General features: G+C 40.3%; 1 protein-coding gene across 2 annotated transcripts in view; it reads left to right on the top strand.

Moving 5' to 3' along the window:
* Nucleotides 1–18,743, top strand: part of pacsin1a (protein kinase C and casein kinase substrate in neurons 1a) — a 33,848-nt gene that overhangs the window by 8,091 nt on the left and 7,014 nt on the right. The window contains exons 1-6 of one of the 2 annotated variants that reach the window (XM_085394455.1): nt 7,501–7,727; nt 13,156–13,285; nt 16,102–16,258; nt 16,390–16,625; nt 17,803–17,958; nt 18,300–18,475. In XM_085394455.1, coding sequence (XP_085250581.1) covers nt 13,226–13,285; nt 16,102–16,258; nt 16,390–16,625; nt 17,803–17,958; nt 18,300–18,475 — 785 coding nt within the window. In that variant the 5' untranslated portion in view covers nt 7,501–7,727; nt 13,156–13,225. Of the gene's footprint in view, nt 1–7,500; nt 7,728–13,155; nt 13,286–16,101; nt 16,259–16,389; nt 16,626–17,802; nt 17,959–18,299; nt 18,476–18,743 lie in introns of those variants that run through there. The other variant, XM_085394456.1, reaches the window with a different exon arrangement.

Consider the following 18,743-nt stretch of genomic DNA (forward strand, 5'->3'; position numbering starts at 1 on the left):
CTGACTCTGATCCAACAAGTCGTGGTCTAAATTTTTGCAACTCAGGTCTGGTTTGTGTATCAGATCTTCAGTCCCCAGCTCTCTGACTGGACACATGGGGAGATTTGTGAGTGTGTATAAATAGGAATGTAAAGTGATTACACAGTGGACAGTGACACATCTCTGGATAAACTAGTGTTGCTTATTTTCTCCTGTCAGTTTCCTGCTGATATGATTATAGGAAAGGTCGTTTCAGTTGCACTGTCTCTGACTACAGATGCATTTTAAAACTTTAAATTAAATTCAAAGTCTTTCGAGAAGCAAATCCTTTTACTCAGTTACCCGTAGTGAAACACATCTGTGCACTTTGGGGGCCAGAAACTGTTGTTTTCACCCTCCATACCTTCTCTAGCCCCTCTGTGAGCCCTTGGTTTTTCTCAAGCTTCTCATGTTCCTTCTTACTGATCTTGCTATCACTTGGTATAGCTATGTTATGTGCATATGTAGCTTGGTGTAGTATGCATCGTCCTGCATATTATTCCAGCCACTGGGTTCTGGGGTCCCATGTATGCCCTGCCTGCTAGTATATTACACCCTGCTGTTATGTGCTGGATTGTCTCAGGGGCATATTTGCACAGTCTGTACTTGGGGTTTTCCCTGGTGTGGTAGCCCCCAGTGTAGCATCCCTGGCTGAATGATGGTCTCTTATACTGATGCTTCACAGAGGTTTTATTGGAAAAGTTTTCATTGAAACGTTCAGTGAAGACACCGTAAGAGCTAGGAGCAAAACAAAACCAACAATATTACTACCATAACATCAAAATATCAAGGAAACAAATTTCTCCTGCTAACATATAGCATACACATCAAATTTACATCACTCAATTCAGGCAGTGCAAAGGTTAATCTAGTCTTGCAGTCTTGAGTGACTGCCCTATCTACTAGGAGCTGGGGTTTTGCACTTCTGGTGATTCTGTTCTGGTGTTCCTTTCTGGGCCCTGTTCATGTATTGAGCCATGTGCCTGTTCATCTTAGCTGGTATGATGTCTGACAGAAGCTTCCATGTTGTTCTGGGGCACGTTATTGGCCAGTAGTTGGATGGGACCAGTCCCTTCTGGAGATTCTATAGGGATTAGGACTGTCCAACCTTCAGTTAGCCATTCAGAGTGTGTCTCAGCCATTCAAATTGCTTTTTTTTGGTCCAGCTATCAACAGAGGGTCCAGGTTTCCAGCTTAGCCATGATCTTTTCTGTGAGGTTAGCTGCTTTCACATTCAACGCCTTAAATGCATGAGGATATCTCCCACTGATGTTCGGGCTCCTCCTTCCTTTAGCATTGTGTTGTACCTCGTCAACACACTATAAACACACACACACACACACACACACACACACACACACACACACACACACACACACACACACACACACACACAGTATTGTTGCTGTTCCTAGTGCTGTACTCTTCTTCTGGACAGAGGTCTCTGATGTTGTTCCTTGGATCTCATGGAGCCGCTCACCCAGTTGTAGGGGTCACTGCATCGAGTGCTCCGATTACCACGGGAACTGCCGTTGCCCTTGTCTTCCACACCATCTCTAGCTCCTCTCTCAGCCTTGAGTATTTTTCAAGGATCCCCATGTTCCTTCTTCTTAATGTTGGTATCATTTGGTATACATCTTCCTCTGTCTTCCTCTGCTTCTGCACCATCACTATGCCCCATTGTTTAGCCATCTACAGTATGCCCATCTGTATCTTTCTCTCTCTCTCTCTCTCTCTCTCACTATACATATATATAGATAGATATGGTTTATCAAACTTGAAGTATCGAATTTAAAATAATCTGCAGCACACTCACCCTCTCTGTAATAACTGCACCTCCCACTCCCTCTTCTCACAAATGCACATAGACACATACAGACATTGGTTTGAAAGGCAGCCCATCAGTATTCAGAGCAGCATCTGGCAACTAAATGATAAGAAGGCGGAAAGCTGGTAGGTTTAAAGAGCTACATTCCCAGATTGATTATTGCCATGCTTATTTATTCACTGCCTTCCTCTGTTTCTTCTAACTGCCTGGACATTAGCAGAAACTGGACTGGAACCAGAGGCCTTCATCCTCTCTAATGCAACATTCAGGCACTGCTGCATGTCTGCAGTTCATTTCTTCATCACACCCCATGACAACATGTCTGTCTCCCCCTCCTCGACTCTGTTCTGCTTCTCCTGTCCATCTCTCTTCGCCCTCCCCTTGTCGTTTTCCCTCTTATTCACCACTGTCACCAGGAGGCTTGTGGCAAGAGGCTTGATAGTTACATAACCACTGCAGCAGTGCTCCGGACACTGTGATAAATCACAATGCTTGTAGCAAATGTGTGCTTGTATTTGTGTGTATTTCTATATGGGCTGACGAGTGTGAAATGAATCCTTCTGCCAAAAAAGCATTTGAACACTGGAGACCTCTGGGAGACCTTCATTCAGTTGTCCCTTCCGATCTGCAGACGATGATGAATTAGAGAGAAAATAATGAATACTTGACCCCTACAGTGAGGAGATCCTCCAGTGGCTGTGTGCAGTTTGCGGTCATGGTTTGGGTCTGCTTAACCAGGAAGGGTTACTAAAAATAAATAAAGCTTTTCTCCATTCTATGGGAGTAGTCTCTATCAGGACAATGCCCCCCACTAGCACTCACTGAATGGCTTGCGGAGGATAAAAATGAATGAATCGTTGCTAAGGCCTCAGCAATCACTGGACCTCAACTCAATTGAGCATCTATGGTGGTTTTAGGATCAACTAGTTAGACAGTGATGTCGCAACACAGAGGAGAGGACTCGAATGCAGACACCAGGCACAAACCCAAGATCAAAATCCAACCAACTTGGAGAACCGTGAATAACCACTGCATCACCACGACAACTGTGGACATCTGACTGTCAGTGTTTAATCATTGTTTAGTATTTAAGTGCTTGGTTAGTGGTTGATTAATTCCCTTTTTGAAACAGATATTTTTCTTTGCTAAAAATATTGTTAATAGCTTTTGTTTCTTTTGTGCTTTGCAAATTAGTCTCACTGAGAGAGGCCATTACCTTCTCTCTGTGGTGATATTGAAACTACGTGCAAACGATTGAACCCGAATCCTGTTTTAAACTGTTTGAAACTGACACACAGTTGGCTGTCATATAACAGGCAGCATTGGTATGTCAGCATCTACCCCTCTCAGTCCCTAACAGCTCCATGTGACCTGTAGATGGCAATAACCTCTGCCCTCCCTGTGGGTGGGGGAAGAGAGAGAAAAATTCCATATAAAATCACTGTAAAATTGTAATAATTCTTTTGCATTAGTCACATTTCACTGCTTAGGAACTACTGTGTGAGCTTCTGTTCCGGTAGCTGAACAATAAAAAATCTGGCTGATTCACACTATTATGCACACAATAGATATTGATTTAAAATCATATAATCCATCCAGAAGTTATGCAGAAACTGTATTCTTGTGCAATAGCACAGAGCACATCAGATAGCTGAGTTATCCCGTGCATGTTTGATGACCCGTGCAGCTACTCTGCACAAGCAAAGGCCAGCAGGGACTTAGATTTTACTTCATAGTATGTAGCTTCTGGGATCAGATAAAGAAATCTGAAGCTGGTGATAAGTAACTGCTCTGCGGTTATGAACACAAATTAATTGGAAGAATATTTGATGAGTTTGATGCTGGTGACAGATTGAAAGCAGCATTCTGTTGCTTCAGGGTATAAGAGTCAGGTCTGCCCTCATCACAATAGGTTAGGATGAAGCAGATTCCTTCCTTCATTACTTTCTGGTAGTTATTTTGTCCCCAATAGACAAGAGATATTTTGCTTTCTGATTTTATACTTTCTGATGAAACTATGAATGAAACATTGCTGGTGTTTAGCCACAATAAGAACACGATAGGGTCGATATAACCTCAAAATTTTATTGGAGTAATTCAAGGACCTTTGCAATGATGATATTATGAAATACTATGAAATGTTTTATCTTTGACTGCAGCTCAAAGGCAGCAGCATTAATTAGTGCAAACAACATGAAGGGCATTTCTGTCCTTCTTTTCCAATTAGCGACTCTCATTGATGGCAGACTACCTCATTCGAAGTGTGAATCTATTGCCTCAAGGTGCCAGCAGCAGCATTATAGTGCAATAGTAATGACCAAGCATTATATACAGTGGCTCAGTATAAGTCAAATGTAAGTACAAAAGTAACCTAGGTGGTGTTTTTCAGTTGAAATGTGAAGTAGAAAAGAATTGTTTAGTTTCCTTTGTAACTCTTCAGGATCCTGAAAAATATTGTCATCTAATAAAATTAAAACCTGAAAAATATTTTCTACCTGGGATATTCTATCTTGGCTTGAGTGCTTTACCCGGTGGCTTAAAGCACTCCTTTACCACCATGTAACTTCATCCACTGTTTCTTCTTTATGTCACATGTAGTGCATTTAGCAAGTGTTCCAGCAATGCTCGGTGGAGTCATTGTTTACATTGGGGTTGTGCATCACTAGAATTGCCTCCTTAATAGCCCAGTTGTGCTTGAAGTAGAGAAGCAAGTTTGTTGGTACCAAGTGTAGCAGAAACAGTATTCTTGCATATTTTTTGCCAAATATTGGCTTTTGGTGAAGGTTGTTGAAGTAGCTCCTTTTTAGGTATTAAATAATCATTGGGGGGCATGCGTTGTTGTTGTGCCCGACAGGAAAGGTAAATGACATTGTGATTTGACACTGGCTAAGTTGGCTGGCTAAGACTATGTTTCTTCCAGGCTGAAAAATTGTTGTTTCTAGAAGAGTACTCCTAAAGAGTTTATCTTGTACCATAATAAAGTTGATACTTGTGCTTTATTTTATTTTGAAAAATATGCTGATAGCTGTTAATTCAATTGTAGTTCAAGTCTAGTCAGTTCAATTTGATTGGTTATGAGAATCAGAATCCTTTACTAATTGTGTGGTTAGAGTTGCTACAAGACAATAAGAACAGTAACAGACTGAACTAAATTAAACAATATATAAATATAATTAATTAAATAATATATTTACAAGGCTTACTAAACACTCGATTTGATTGCAGTTTTAGTTAGTTGTGTGAAATGAGAAGAATCGGTGCGATAAAGTTAGATCTCCGACTCGTGAATAATGCCCGTTATCCTTGTAAATGACAGAAAGTTAGCTCTAAAATTCCACAATGTAAATAAATAAGTAATTGTCTTTCTATAGCACATGTAAAACCAAAGTGCTTTACAATAAAACATAAAGGTGTTCTTAAAAAGTCATGCTAAATACACTTATACTATATACATTAAATAACACAATAACCTGTTCAACCACAGTTCCAGAGATTAGCAGCTTCCAAAAGCTTGACAAAATAGTACATAGTTTCACACGGTACACTAGGTTTACTAATACTAAATTCTGTTACAGTAAAAAAGTCAGTTTAGCAAAAAATAAACACCAGTAATTCCACATCACATCTGACTTTATTCCTGGAAAAATCTGCCACTTTAGCTATCTAGCATTGGCACTGTCAGTGACACATAGCTGAATCTTTTTCAGTGCTCTTTCCATTTATCATATAGCCCCAGGATGGATACACTATATAAGTATAGTGTGCCATTGCCAACATTTTGAGCACTGTGAGTACACAGCCCACGTATTCCAATGTACCTTCTAAGCCATACTTGTCAGTGTCTACATACTTAAGCTTAAGATATGCATTTTCAGACAAAGCTCCAGTTTTGCAAAGACATCAGCAATGCAGTAGCACAAGTCTGAGTGATGTTTACGTACATAAGAACAAGAATTTGTACATAAAAAAATGTTTGTGTAGCTCATCTCTGTCATAATTTTCCTCCTTTTCGTCAGAAGGAAAATTCTGTTAATATTTTGCAGTTTCAGCTGCTTTTTTTTCCAGTGGCCATGTTAGCCGTTAGCCAAAACAGTGGAACATGAAGGGTGTTTCATCCCCAAATACTGCTGCACACTCCCCATTTGGATCAACATGTCAGTTTACATTTGACTCTCCTATTCCATGCTTCAGCGAGCGCTGCTAGGGCTCACAGCATTTTATGTTCAGCTGATGAATACGAAATAAGACTCTCCTCACCTTCCATCCTCGCTGGTTTTTCCTCCCTTCCTGTTTGTCTTTCAGTCTATTGCTCTGCCTTGTTTTGCGTGCTGTTTCTTTAAGGTCTCTTCTCTCCATTTCAGTTCAGTGCACCACTGGTCTCCTCGAGTTACCCTCTTGTGTACACTGGCGCTAACACTCAGGGACTTCCTACAACTTGGCTATTGGATGGACAGCTGACAGAGCGTCACTGAACCAGCCTTCTTGCTTTTGTCTAAAGCATCGGTCACATGGCTGGCTTATAACGACAGCCTCGGCTGTTACGACGTGTGTGAAGTCTGCACTAGGCAGCTCTGTCTCCTGGCAACATCCACCAGCCTGCTTATGCTGTGCTGCACCGTGAGATGAATCACATCTTTGTACCGTCAGCTGCCGTTCTGGCTCCGTGGCTCTCTCTCTATTTCGCTCGAGAACAGCCTAGCTGCTTGACCAGCCCCTCACTTTGTCCTGACCATGCTGTACTTTCTCCCAGCCTTTGTCCCTCCTCATTTCTCCTAACACATCCCTCCCTATCTCCATCTGGAGCTCCATCTCCTCCTCTTCTCTTCTCCTCATTCTCAGTCCACGTCACTCTCTCTCTCAGTGAAAGGCCTCCCTTTCTTCTCATGCGTCCTCTTTTACTCAGTCAGTAGAAGGGGATGGCATGCTGAGCTCAATCAAACACAGTCAACAACCATAGTTTAACAAAAACCAACTGCATATGAAAACACAAGCTGCTGCTTTTATTAGTTTCTTCGATTTAAGATATTAGTCGTTTTTATTACTGTAGAGCGCGAAACTGTTACTGAATTCATTTCGGGTAACCAACTTTGCCTTTCTGAAATGCCATTGTCTATATTCAGAGTGGAAAGAGATGGCTTGGTAATGTGCTGGAGTAAAGTTAGTTCATCTCGCTGAAATCTTCTTACTGTAACAAGCTTACATGTTTGCTGTGGTTCCCATTCAGTGCTTTAAAAGGCTTGTCAACACTGGGCCTTCTGACTGCATTAAGAACATTTGTGACACTTGGATCAGCAGTTTTCTTTAATTCTCTTGGAAGCAGTTTCTGCTCATGAGGTACAGGCTGGTTTCACGTGTGTTATGTTACTGTAAACAGGAGTGCTGAGCCATGGTGTGTCAGCAATGCATTTGTAATGCTGGTAAAAGTTAACTCCTTGGGAAAAAACAAAACAAAACTGACAAATGTGGAGTCTCACAATAGCGCTGTCCTGTTGGTGTACGATATATGTTTCATCAACAATAAATTCCTCTTCACACTTCTCGTCTTTCTGTCTCACTTGTCCTACCCGCCTCTTTGCTCTTCTTGCTCGTGAACTCCCTCCCCCTCTAAAGCTATTCAAATGGCACACTGCGGGATTATCCCTCAGCCTCTGAGACACGCTGGTTTGGTCAGACTTATCGTCCTCTCTGGGTTTACTTTGGCCACAGAGGTCAAAGCTGCAGAAATAAAATTTGCAACATATCGTTTATTGTTTTAAGAGCTGATGTAAAGGACATATTTGGACTACAGTTTAAGGAGTTTGCTGTTTTAAGGAGCTGCGCTGTGTTTTCAAATTTGGATATTGGTTTTCTTTTTTCTTTTGCAGTGATGGAGTCAAACATGGTACGTGAATATGCAGAAGGCTGGATTGTAGCACTCAGTTATGTCCTTTTTTTGTCCACAATCAAAACAGGTTTCAAAAACATTAAGATTACAAAACGGATTGCTTTGTCAGCGGGTTTTTTTTGTTGTTTTTTTCAGTGTGTGGGTTGTTTGTGATTTTCAATTTGCAAGACACATTCAAATGGATTTGCACAAAACAGCTATTATTGTTGTCATATTTCTTTGTGTGTGTTGCTATGCTTTGGGTGTTAAGTTATTATACAAGCCTTCATTTAGCACCATCTGTACCAAGCTTACCATGATGCTACAGTTTAGTTTTTTTCTGTAACATTCCTCCCAGTTAAATCACAAGGGAATGAGAGGTGTGTTCACAGCCACTCAGGTGGATTAACCTCAATAACTGGAGTATAAGCCCCTCTGTCTCTTGGGACACAGAGCACTCTCACAGTGGACCAAAACTGTGAATTTTCTGTCATGTATTCTCTTTGTGCTGCTGGACCTTCTAAGTTTACGCTGATGACGTTTGAGTTCTTGGGCATAAAATGTTCACCAATATCATTTTATTACTTTCTTTATGTGTTTTGTTTAATAATTAAACTCACTTCAAAGTTCTTGCCTGTCATAAATACTAAAAACAATGCCTCAGACATTTTTGACTACAGCGACGCTCCTGGATGTCTGAAGGAATTTGTGAACATGCTTGTGGAATTACCTCTAATACTTTCTAATCATTAACATTGTGTAATATTGAATTAGTGTTCCATGTTTGGCTATGAGGTGGGACACTGGTATTGTGCCAGAGCTTAACTGGCTTTGATGTCACTAGGTATTGTAGTCACTGATGCCAAAGCTTATTGGGTGACTTGGCTGTGGGACAGGGTGCTGGACCAATGGCCTTTCTTGGCTGCTAGGATTAAGAACTGCTACTTTAGGGCTACTTAAATTTTGAGCTGCATGAGGTTGTCTTGCATCATAAAGTTGACTGTTTACAGTGTATGGATTTAACTTCATTAAACATAAATGCACGTTTGCATGTTGATTTAGAAAGTGAAGTCTGCCCTTTTGCTCTTCTTGTGTTCATATACAGTGCTATGGAAAAGGAATTTCCCTCTCACACGATTCAAATCATCAAAAAATGTTAGTAACAGACAGAGGTAACTTGAGTAAATACAAAATGCAGTTTTTAAATAATAATTCAATTTATCAACTCTGTCCAAACCTAACTTACCCTGTGTGAAAAAGTAACTGGCTGTCTCACCCTTGACAACAAGAATTGCAGTCAAGCATTTGCAATACCTTGCAAGTCTTTCACGTTGGTGTGGAGGAATTTTGACTCACTTTGCAGGATGTTGTAATTCAGCCATGCTGAAACGTTTTTGTGCATGAATGACCTGTTTACGTCATGCTATAGTATCTCAATCAGGTTTAAAATCTAGAATTTGACTAGGTCCCTTCAAAACCGTCATGTTGTTATTTCTCTGAGCCATTCAGAGGTGGAATTGTTGGTGTGTTTCGGATCATTGTCCTGCAGCATAACCTGAGTGTGCTTGAGCTTCACGACATGAAGTGACAGCTGGACATTGTCCTTCTGGATTTTTAGGTAGAAAACAGAATCGTTGATTCCATCAATTACAATAAGTCGGTCAGCTCTCGAAGCAGCAAAGCAGCCCCAGACCATCACAGTTCCACCACCATGTTTGACTGTTGTTATGGTGCTCTTTTAATGAAATGCTGTGTTGGGCTCTTTTGTGACCTCCTAGATGAGTCGTCAATGTTCTTTTGGAGTAATTTTGGTAGGCTGACCAATCCTAGGAAGATTCAGTTCTGTTTTAAGTTTTCTCTCTTTGTGGATAATGGCTTTCATCCTGGTTCACTTGATTCACAAAGACGTAAAAATGTCTTTATAACTCTTTCCAGACTGATAGATGTCAGTGACTCAGCTGTTTGAGATCTTGGTCTGATGTGCTGCTTTTTGAGACCTTTTAGCCTACTTAACTTTGTCAGACAGGTTCTATTTAAGTAATTTCTTGATTCAACAAGTCTAATAGTAATCAGATCGAGATGTGGAACTAAAAAAGTACACATAGGTCCAGGTAGGTTTGTATACCTTTTTCCCCGTAATCAGTGAAATTGTTCTTATGCATCCAGATTATCTTTGTCTAATATTAAAATTTGTCTGATCTAAAACATAAAAGTGTGAAAAATATGGAAAAAAAACTAACAAACAAGGAAGTGAACAAATGCCTTTTCACAGCACTGTATGCATGCATGCATAGCATGAAGATGGTTCGCTGAAAAGGACTAAAATGATTACATGTCAATTCTAAACTTGGAATTTAGCACATTTTTAAAAAGTTAAAAGTGTCAAGCCTTAGTTGAGCATTAAATGTGCTGATATCTGGAATTTGTTATCTAACAGTGAAGCTACCTCTTACCTAGCTGTTCTCAGTTAGGCCAACCCTCCCATTTACCATAAGCTAATGACAGTTAAGCTAAGGGCATGAGGTAATGGTTCATGTGCGGACATCAGAATATAATCAGTATTCTCACATGTCAACGAAAGTGCTCACAATTTCCAAACATAAAGAAAGGGGATCTTGTCAGAGATTGAGTTCCTTGTTTGTGACAAGGACAGAGGGGTAATTGGAGTCTTTTCGTTGTCATGGACAGCATTCAGTTATGCTGGGTGTGGCTGGCATCTATTGTAAAATACTAAAAGTCCTTGTATTTGTTGGGCAAGTGGTGAGCGTGGCTGACATATTTTCTCTGTGTCACATGGACTGACAGAAATGGAAGCTGTCCTCAGTTTTGAGAAGTGGGTTACTGTGGGTGTTCCCCTGCTGATCACACTTTTCACAGAAAGTACTGCAAGCTGTACAATATCACATAACATACTGCATATATGGGAAAATCGCTGGTGGAACTTTACACTCCTGTCTCATATTCCTCTACGGCACAGGTGTCGAACTCCAGGCCTCGAGGGCCGGTGTCCTGCAGGTTTTAGATGTGTCTTTGATCTAACACAGCTGATTTAAATGGCTAAATTACCTCTTCAACATGACTTAAAGTTCTCCAGAAGCCTAACTAATCATTTGATTCAGGTGTGTTAAAACAGGGTGAGATCTAAAACCTGCAGGACACCGGCCCTCGATGCCTGGAGTTCGACACCCCTGCTCTAAGGCATCTGTTTTCCCAACCAGTTTAAGTCATTAGCTGTAATAAAGCTGATTCATACTCAAAATGACAATCATGCTAATGTAATATTTTTCTTTCTTCAATATCTTTATTATGAGGGTGGTAAGTCAAGTCTTTGCATTTTTTACCATTCGTCTTCTACGTTTTGGCAAACACACTTTGCATGTCAATGCCTTAAAAGCTTTGTGTGTCTTATTTCACAAAGTTTATCCCCTATTTTAAGGAATACAAGCGGCACTGACTGAACAAACTTATTGGTGGTAGTGCTTAGGCAGTACTTTTTTTTTCTTGGCCTTGGATGGGAAAACATGAAGTATAATGTCATGTCTATCTTGAACCACTGCACAGGTTTAACAACATTCAGTAGTTCTGTAAGTATTTAAATTCATAAAACAACAACAAAAAAAAGCTCAGTATTCCTGTGTATATATATGTGCAGTTGTGAAATGTGTCACTCACTCAGAAAGAAGACATTGCACCTTTTTTTCCCCTGGAACTGTTCGCTGCATCTGAAAGGCTCAAGTTGTCTTCAATCCAGTCTGTGACAGTAAAATTGCTAACTCCTAGAATAGCTCTGTTGTTTTGCAACCAGCAGAGAGTGCACTCTTGATAATAGTCAATGAATGAAAGCCTTGACTGCAGAAGAGCCTCAAAGACTGGCGTAAGCCTGGTGATAGTAACCAAGGGCTTTGATGAATACAGCTTGGCTAAATCAGTTATCTGTCGTCTGTAGAAACACTGACTGAACTGGCAGCAGACTCAGTCACGCAGGGTGCAAATGTGTTGTTGAACTCCCTGATAATGTGTTCATGTCCAGACTTTCTGTGAAAAAAAAAGTTACTACTGACAATCCTTTCCTTGTATGACTTGATCTTGTGGTTTGAAGCCTATTATTCCTCTCACAGGGAAAATTACGTTGTTTATGTTGTTAATATAGAAAGTGAGGTCAGGCCAGTTCAAGTCGAGCCAAATACAGAAAGCTGTTTTTTATGACTCATTCCAAGGATGAAGGTTGTTGCAGGAATTAATTTGTTCTTGACAGCAGATGGAGGTTGAAGGATGAAGCATGAAGGGCTAGGCTACTGTTTGAACATAATACTCCTTGTGATGCAGCCAGCTGCAGAGCGCTGAGTCAGTTTATTCTCTGAAATGGCCACAACTCATCCTTCATCTGCTCTGACCTATAGTTAGCATACCTAACCATCCAACCCGATATCACAATAAAGCGTGTATCACGTGTACCACCATGTCCAATTCATGCTTTGCCTCTCTCAGGTTGGACTGTGCAGACTAAGAATCAATTAATCACACCCTTCCTTAATAATAATTTACAAAACTCTTTATCATTTTAATTAAAAGTGTTAGTAGTGTTAAAAGTTGTGTTTTGCTCTGTTGGGCCACATACAGAATTAGATAATAATTAAATCCACTGTAATTATAAAGACCCAAGAAACCGTGGCAGGGGAGGCTATAAATTTCATTGTCATACCGGCTGTTGCAGCGCTATGAAGAGCTCTCTGTCAAAGGAAAGACATTAGTCATGAGGACAAAATAGATTAGGTTTCAAACAGAGTTCAATACCAATATAATGGCCAGCAGTTTCTTCTGCTTGCACCTCTGTGGTAGGGTATTGAGTGAATGTCAAACAAATAAATATCAATCACCTTAAATACTTGAGGAACTGTGTTATGTACACCTTACTATGCAATCAGCAATCAAACAACTTAATTAAAGAATGCATTCAGATGTATAAATAGGAGTGTTGATCTTGTTTCCATTCTATTTTAGGGCGTTAATTACATGATTCTATATTTACACACAAGGTGCATTTCCAGGCAGCTAAACTGTGTAACTATGTGTAGTGTGTATGTGTGACAGCTAATTCTCAGATCTAATGTGTCAAAGGAATGGGGGTTTTCACTGTGGAAGAATCGAGGTGTGTGACGCTCCACTCACTGTGATGTCTTTTCTAGGACACACCAATCTAAGAACCCCCTTCTCATTCCTCAGGGCACAGTGCTGCATGCATGGCGGAGAAGACTATTTTTACCTCATTATTATAAACGTCTCAGATAGACACCCTACCTTGAAAGATTCTTTTGAGTTACCAGGAAAATAAATTGTCATAGTTTTGTTACACTAAGTCCAGCTCGGCCATGTTTTTAACTAAAGTTTTTGCTTTCTTGTGGTGTCGCTGTCTCTCATTATTGTTGTTCTCTTTTGCCTTCTTCAGTGCATGAGGAACCCAGCTCTTCTGCAGAGGACAGGTTTAGTCATTAGAGTGCTTCGCTTCATCCAGGAAAATGTCTGGCTCCTACGATGAATGTGCAGGTGGTGACGACACCATGGACAGCTTCTGGGAGGTAAAGCCACCGTCATATCTGTTCTCATGGATTTTCAAATTGTACCAAAACCTCTCACCCTCCATTTCTATTGATTTGGCTTCTGAAATCAAGCAATGCTATCAGTGAAATCATGAAACTGTTCTTAGAAGTAAATGCGTCACACACATCTTAATGAGGCTGTTTGATATCCATCCCCATTGAGTTTCTAGCCAGAGGGCCACTTGTGATGTCCATTTTAAAGAAGGGTTTGATGCTTTTTGCTTTAGTGCCAAAAGTTAAATTAGATTCTCTTATATCTACCCATTATATACGCTTCATCATCTTCGTATAGTGGAAAAATACTGATGACTTCAGTATGGACTTCAAACCCTGCAAAAGAGGGGTCATTTTGAGCAGTAGTTTGATGACTGCTTCAAAACGCCTTCGTCTAATATGATGGAAGTACAGCAGTCAGAGCGCTCAAAGTACTCAAAATAAATAAGCAAATTTATTACACACAAATTATGAAGTATGAGGAAAAGTAAGGCAGGTTTGTTTATGAACCTTTCACCAGCAAGGGAATTCAAACTGGCATGCTTAAGGCAAAACGTAATGCATTAAGACAAGCTGTAAACCAGAGAGCAAAGTAATATAGGAGGCTAATTTGCATTTTAGCACGGTGTGTTTCTTTTGCTCCAAAGGGCATCATAAAAGTTTCCTCTTTATGAACAGAAAAACATTTTTAAATAGCATTATCATAAGATCAAATTTTAATACTGAGGATAAAGTCAGTAGATAAATGTTAAGGACATTAGCATATTTCCTTGTGGCCAGTTTCATAATAACTATTTCTTTGCTGAAAATCTAAGAGTTTAATATAAATCTGGTAGAGACACTTCCTCAGCATTTTTTGTTTTGTTATTTCTCTATAATAGTGAATGCACTGTTAATCAAATTTGCTTTAGATCATACAAACTGTGTTAAGGGTTACAGTTAGCCAAGTAGTAATTTTGTCCCCTGGTGGAAACACAACTCTGTGTGTGTGTGTGTGTGTGTGTGTGTGTGTGTGTGTGTGTGTGTGTGTGTGTGTGTGTGTGTGTGTGTGTGTGTGTGTGTGTGTGTGTTTGCACTTTAACCCCCCCAACTTAGTGATAATGAATTCCCTCAGTACAGAGTCTTCTTTGTGTTGTGGCTCTTAGCCACAGAGACTCAGACAAAGAGCCTCAGTCATCAGCCTCTCTGAGGCAGCCTTTCACCACATGCACCTGCCTATATCGTCTCAATACTAGCAGCACAGCTAGAGTCAGTTTATGGTTTATCAATGCTATAAAAAATGCTGTATCCTCATGTTTTGTCATCAGGAAGGCTTGTGTTTTATCCACACAGAATGGTTTTGCGGCTCAAACAGAGGGGCTCAGGTGTGTTTTCATGTGTACAACCAGTACACCAACATGTTGTTGTTGGTGTGACTTGGCAAACTGTCACATAGGACAAAACTCATACCGTTAAACACCTGTCTCATGGCCTCCCTGCAGCTACCATCTCAAACAGTAACCAAACATGCGTGCTCACGTCAGGACCAATCAGAGTGCAGCTTTACAGCCAGCGAGCATATCAGAGACGCACTCCATGATCTGTGTTTGTATTATGCTGTATATGACTATGTATTTATACCTATTCCACACACAGTCTGTCATATTTCTGTCTTTACTTTGTCATCTATCCCTGAGTATCTGACTGCATTACGCCTCTCAAGAGGATTAAAGCAGCTACCCACACACATACACTCACTAAAACACATTCATCCACACACACAAACTCAAGCCCGTGTCATTGCATAACTACACATGCACAGGCACTGGTAAACCCCTCTCCCTTCATTATGCACCATGAGCACACCCCCCTGCAGGCACAAAAGAGGCGGAGCCGCTCAGCCTGGCACTGCTTTTTTAAGGTAGTCCAAGTTAAGGGGGTGGGATGTAAAAGAAAATGCAATAAAATAAACATCGAGGTAGCATAACAGCTTTGATATTTTTAATTAAATAATGAAGTTGGCCGGAGCTTTCTGCTTGGATGGAGTAGCATATTGTATAATGCAATAAATGAAACATACACTCAATTGTCAGTTTATTAGTGAAACTGTGTATTAAAGCATGTTTTCTTTTGAAGACTTTTTATCAACTCTCCAGATTAAAGGGCATCCCTAAATGCTGTTTGGATTTGCTGTAGTTTCTGTAATGCTGCTGACACATTTTGATGTATGTTGTGTTGAATGTGTAAACAGTACATAAAAGATGGATGTAGCTACTATGTCAACACTGATTGGTTGTACAAGCTAGAAGCGATCATCTATGGATAACAGGGTGTTACAGTGGTCAGGTTCAACAATGTGAATTAGTGCTATTTATACTAGCTGCCAGTTGTGAAATTATACAAACATAATAAGCTTTAATACAATTTAACCTGGCAAATATTACAAAATATTACAAAATTATGCACAGTTGACATAAAGACAATGTAATAGCGTTTATTTCTGCTGTAAAGTTGGGCACTTTACCTTTGAGTCCATTAGGATTTACATACTTTTTGGAGCTAGCTTACAGTGGCCATTTGAGGGACTGCATTTGCAACTCCTTTGCACCCCGAATGCTGCTGCTTGGTTTGGGTATTCAGTCATACTGCAGTCTCTCAAACTCTTTGTATTTTTCAGTAAATTTACAAGAGAGATATCAAACTGTCTTCACTTCAGTTATTCTCAGGGGGAAAAATGTCCGAGCTCTGTATATTTCTATGGTTGTTATATATGTACTGCATATTGGTTACAAGTCCTTTCATTTGTTGCTCTCTGTCCTCAGGTGGGGAACTACAAACGTGCTGTCAAGAGATTCGATGACGGCCATCGGCTCTGCAATGACCTTATGGGTTGCTTGCAGGAACGTGCCAAGATAGAGAAAGCCTATGGTGATCAGCTAACTGCCTGGTCCAAGAGATGGAGACAGCTCATTGAGAAAGGTCAGCTTTTGTTAAAGTGTCAACAAGATAAGAAGGTGCAAATGTACCGCGATCAATGTGTTTTTCACTATTCCACTGAGTAATATTACCCTGAAATTTTACTTGGAATCACAAAAAAATCCAACTCGCAGGTCCACAGTATGGCTCTGTGGAAAGGGCATGGCTGGCTGTGATGACAGAGGCGGAGAGAGTGAGTGAGCTGCACCAAGAGGTGAAGAACAACCTCGTTAACGAAGATGTTGAAAAAGTGAAGAACTGGCAGAAAGAAGCGTATCATAAGCAAATGATTGGAGGCTTCAAAGAGGCCAAGGAGGCAGAGGAAGGGTTCAAGAAGGCTCAGAAACCATGGGCCAAAAAGCTCAAGGAGGTGAGGAAGATGAGGGCAAATTATTTTTCTGTAAGGTTACAGGACCGTCTGCCCATCCATCACACTTTTATTAAACTTTAAATGGTAATCATAATGGGGATAGCAATACGGAAGCAAGACATTGCTAGCCATTGAAGCAGGATTTTATGACCATTTGCTATTGACTAAGTTATTATTTAACCCCTTTTCTATAAAATGGAACAGGATTACAGAAAGTAATAAATATATTCACAAAATATACATGACGATGATAAAAGATGAGTGAAAGAGATCACTTTAATCTAAAATAGCCTTAGCTATTAGTTTCAGCAGCTGATGTTGGAACATTATTATTCTAGTAGTTTGAATAAAGTTTTTTTTTAAATCAGTGAAAAGGCTCAAATAGCAGATAGAGCAAGTTAATAAATGCTGAACGCAGTAGAGCATTAGCGAGTTAAGGGCCAGATATTACCTTCAGAAATAGGTGGAGGCTAAAATGATCAAAGAGAGTGAATGCTGGACTTTTATCCACTGGTTAGCCAGACGCTGGTTGAAAGGTGTTAATGTGTTGTTGTGGTCACGGTAACCAAACGATATCTGTGAAGACCATGTCCTAGAGTTGCTTTATTAAATGGTGGCACACGACATATATATGGTAGTTATATTAGCACATTTCTTTCTTTAAATCTTCAACTACTGTGCATGACTTTCATTCCCATGCAGCATTTCAAGTAACCTCCTGGAACTGAGGGAAAAAACGTATCTTTTGGTTTAACCTTTCTATGATTTGTGTGTCCACTACAGAGGACATAAATGAATAGGCTGGGTCTCAGGAGGATAAACATTATGTGAGTTAATTAACTATGCGTCACTGGATGAAGTCTTGATTTCCTGCTTAGGGAGAAACTTTGTATACTGATATCAGTTCCTGGCACAAGTACCAGACCAACAACCTAAGGCGAGCTCCTAATCAATGAAGAAGAGCAAATAGTGGTCGTGCGTTCATGCTGGAGAAAATTGCACATATCATTCACTACTGATTTGAAGTGTCCTAAATAGAAGAATTAACCAAATACATTAAATTAGTTACCTATTTTATTTTATACTGTATAGTTTCTATTCTTGTGTTCCTTTAATCAAACCATCAGATCATGTTCTGTATCTGTGATACTAGCAATGTCCGTGTTTGAATCTACAGATGGAGGCAGCTAAGAAAACATACCACATGGCCTGCAAGGAGGAGAAGCTGGCTGCAGCCCGAGAGGCCAATGGCAAGACTGAAGCTTCTGTCACACCAGACCAGCAGAAGAAACTCCACGAGAAAGTGGACAAATGCAAACAGGATACGCAGAAGGTAATAACCTTAAAGTGGGCCTGTTGTGCTTTTCCTGATTTTTCTGACCAAAGGTTTCCAGTAATTAGGTCAACGAGTGTGCAAGTAATCCCTATGAGCCAGGCTTCAAACTGCTGTTTTAGACAGTTCGCTTCTATTCTTGGATCTGTCTGATGTCAAAAAGAGGGGAGTTCTGGCTCTGTGAGCAGCCCCATGCTACTGCTGTTCAAATGTTCTCTTTGCAAGGGGCAGTCTATCAGAAGGAAGTTACAGACAGGGCTGCTCCAAGGCCCAATATGAGATTATTCTCCACTGTTTATTGTCTGTAGATGACTCACCGTGTTTTCTTGTTTCTGTTCCAGGCTAAAGAAAAGTATGAGAAGTCTCTGGAGGAGCTAAGCAAGTGCACTCCTCAGTACATGGAGTGCATGGAGCAGGTGTTTGACCAATGCCAGCAGCATGAAGTCAAAAGGCTGACCTTCCTTAAGGAAGCCTTGCTGGATATCAAACGCCATCTTAACCTCACTGAGAACCAAAGGTTAGTCAGAATGAAGGTTGGGTTGCACATTAAGCACCTGTGCAGTTTGGCAGGAAATGTATACCATTGTATAGACTATCATTCTGTGTGGGCACATGTGAAGTAGGCTTAGAATATAGTTACTTAATTGTACTTTTAATCAAAAGTAGTCACACTGAATACAAATTAAAATTCGATTAGTCTGATTCGTCTTGTGTCACATTTGACACAGTTCACTGCAGTCTGATTAATTTCAACAGACACCCAAACCAGGCATGTGTTTCTCATT

The sequence above is a fragment of the Rhamphochromis longiceps genome, linkage group LG20, assembly GCF_057381845.1.
Source record: "Rhamphochromis longiceps isolate RC_006_pf linkage group LG20, R_longiceps_female_GT1.1, whole genome shotgun sequence".
NCBI lineage: Eukaryota > Metazoa > Chordata > Actinopteri > Cichliformes > Cichlidae > Rhamphochromis > Rhamphochromis longiceps.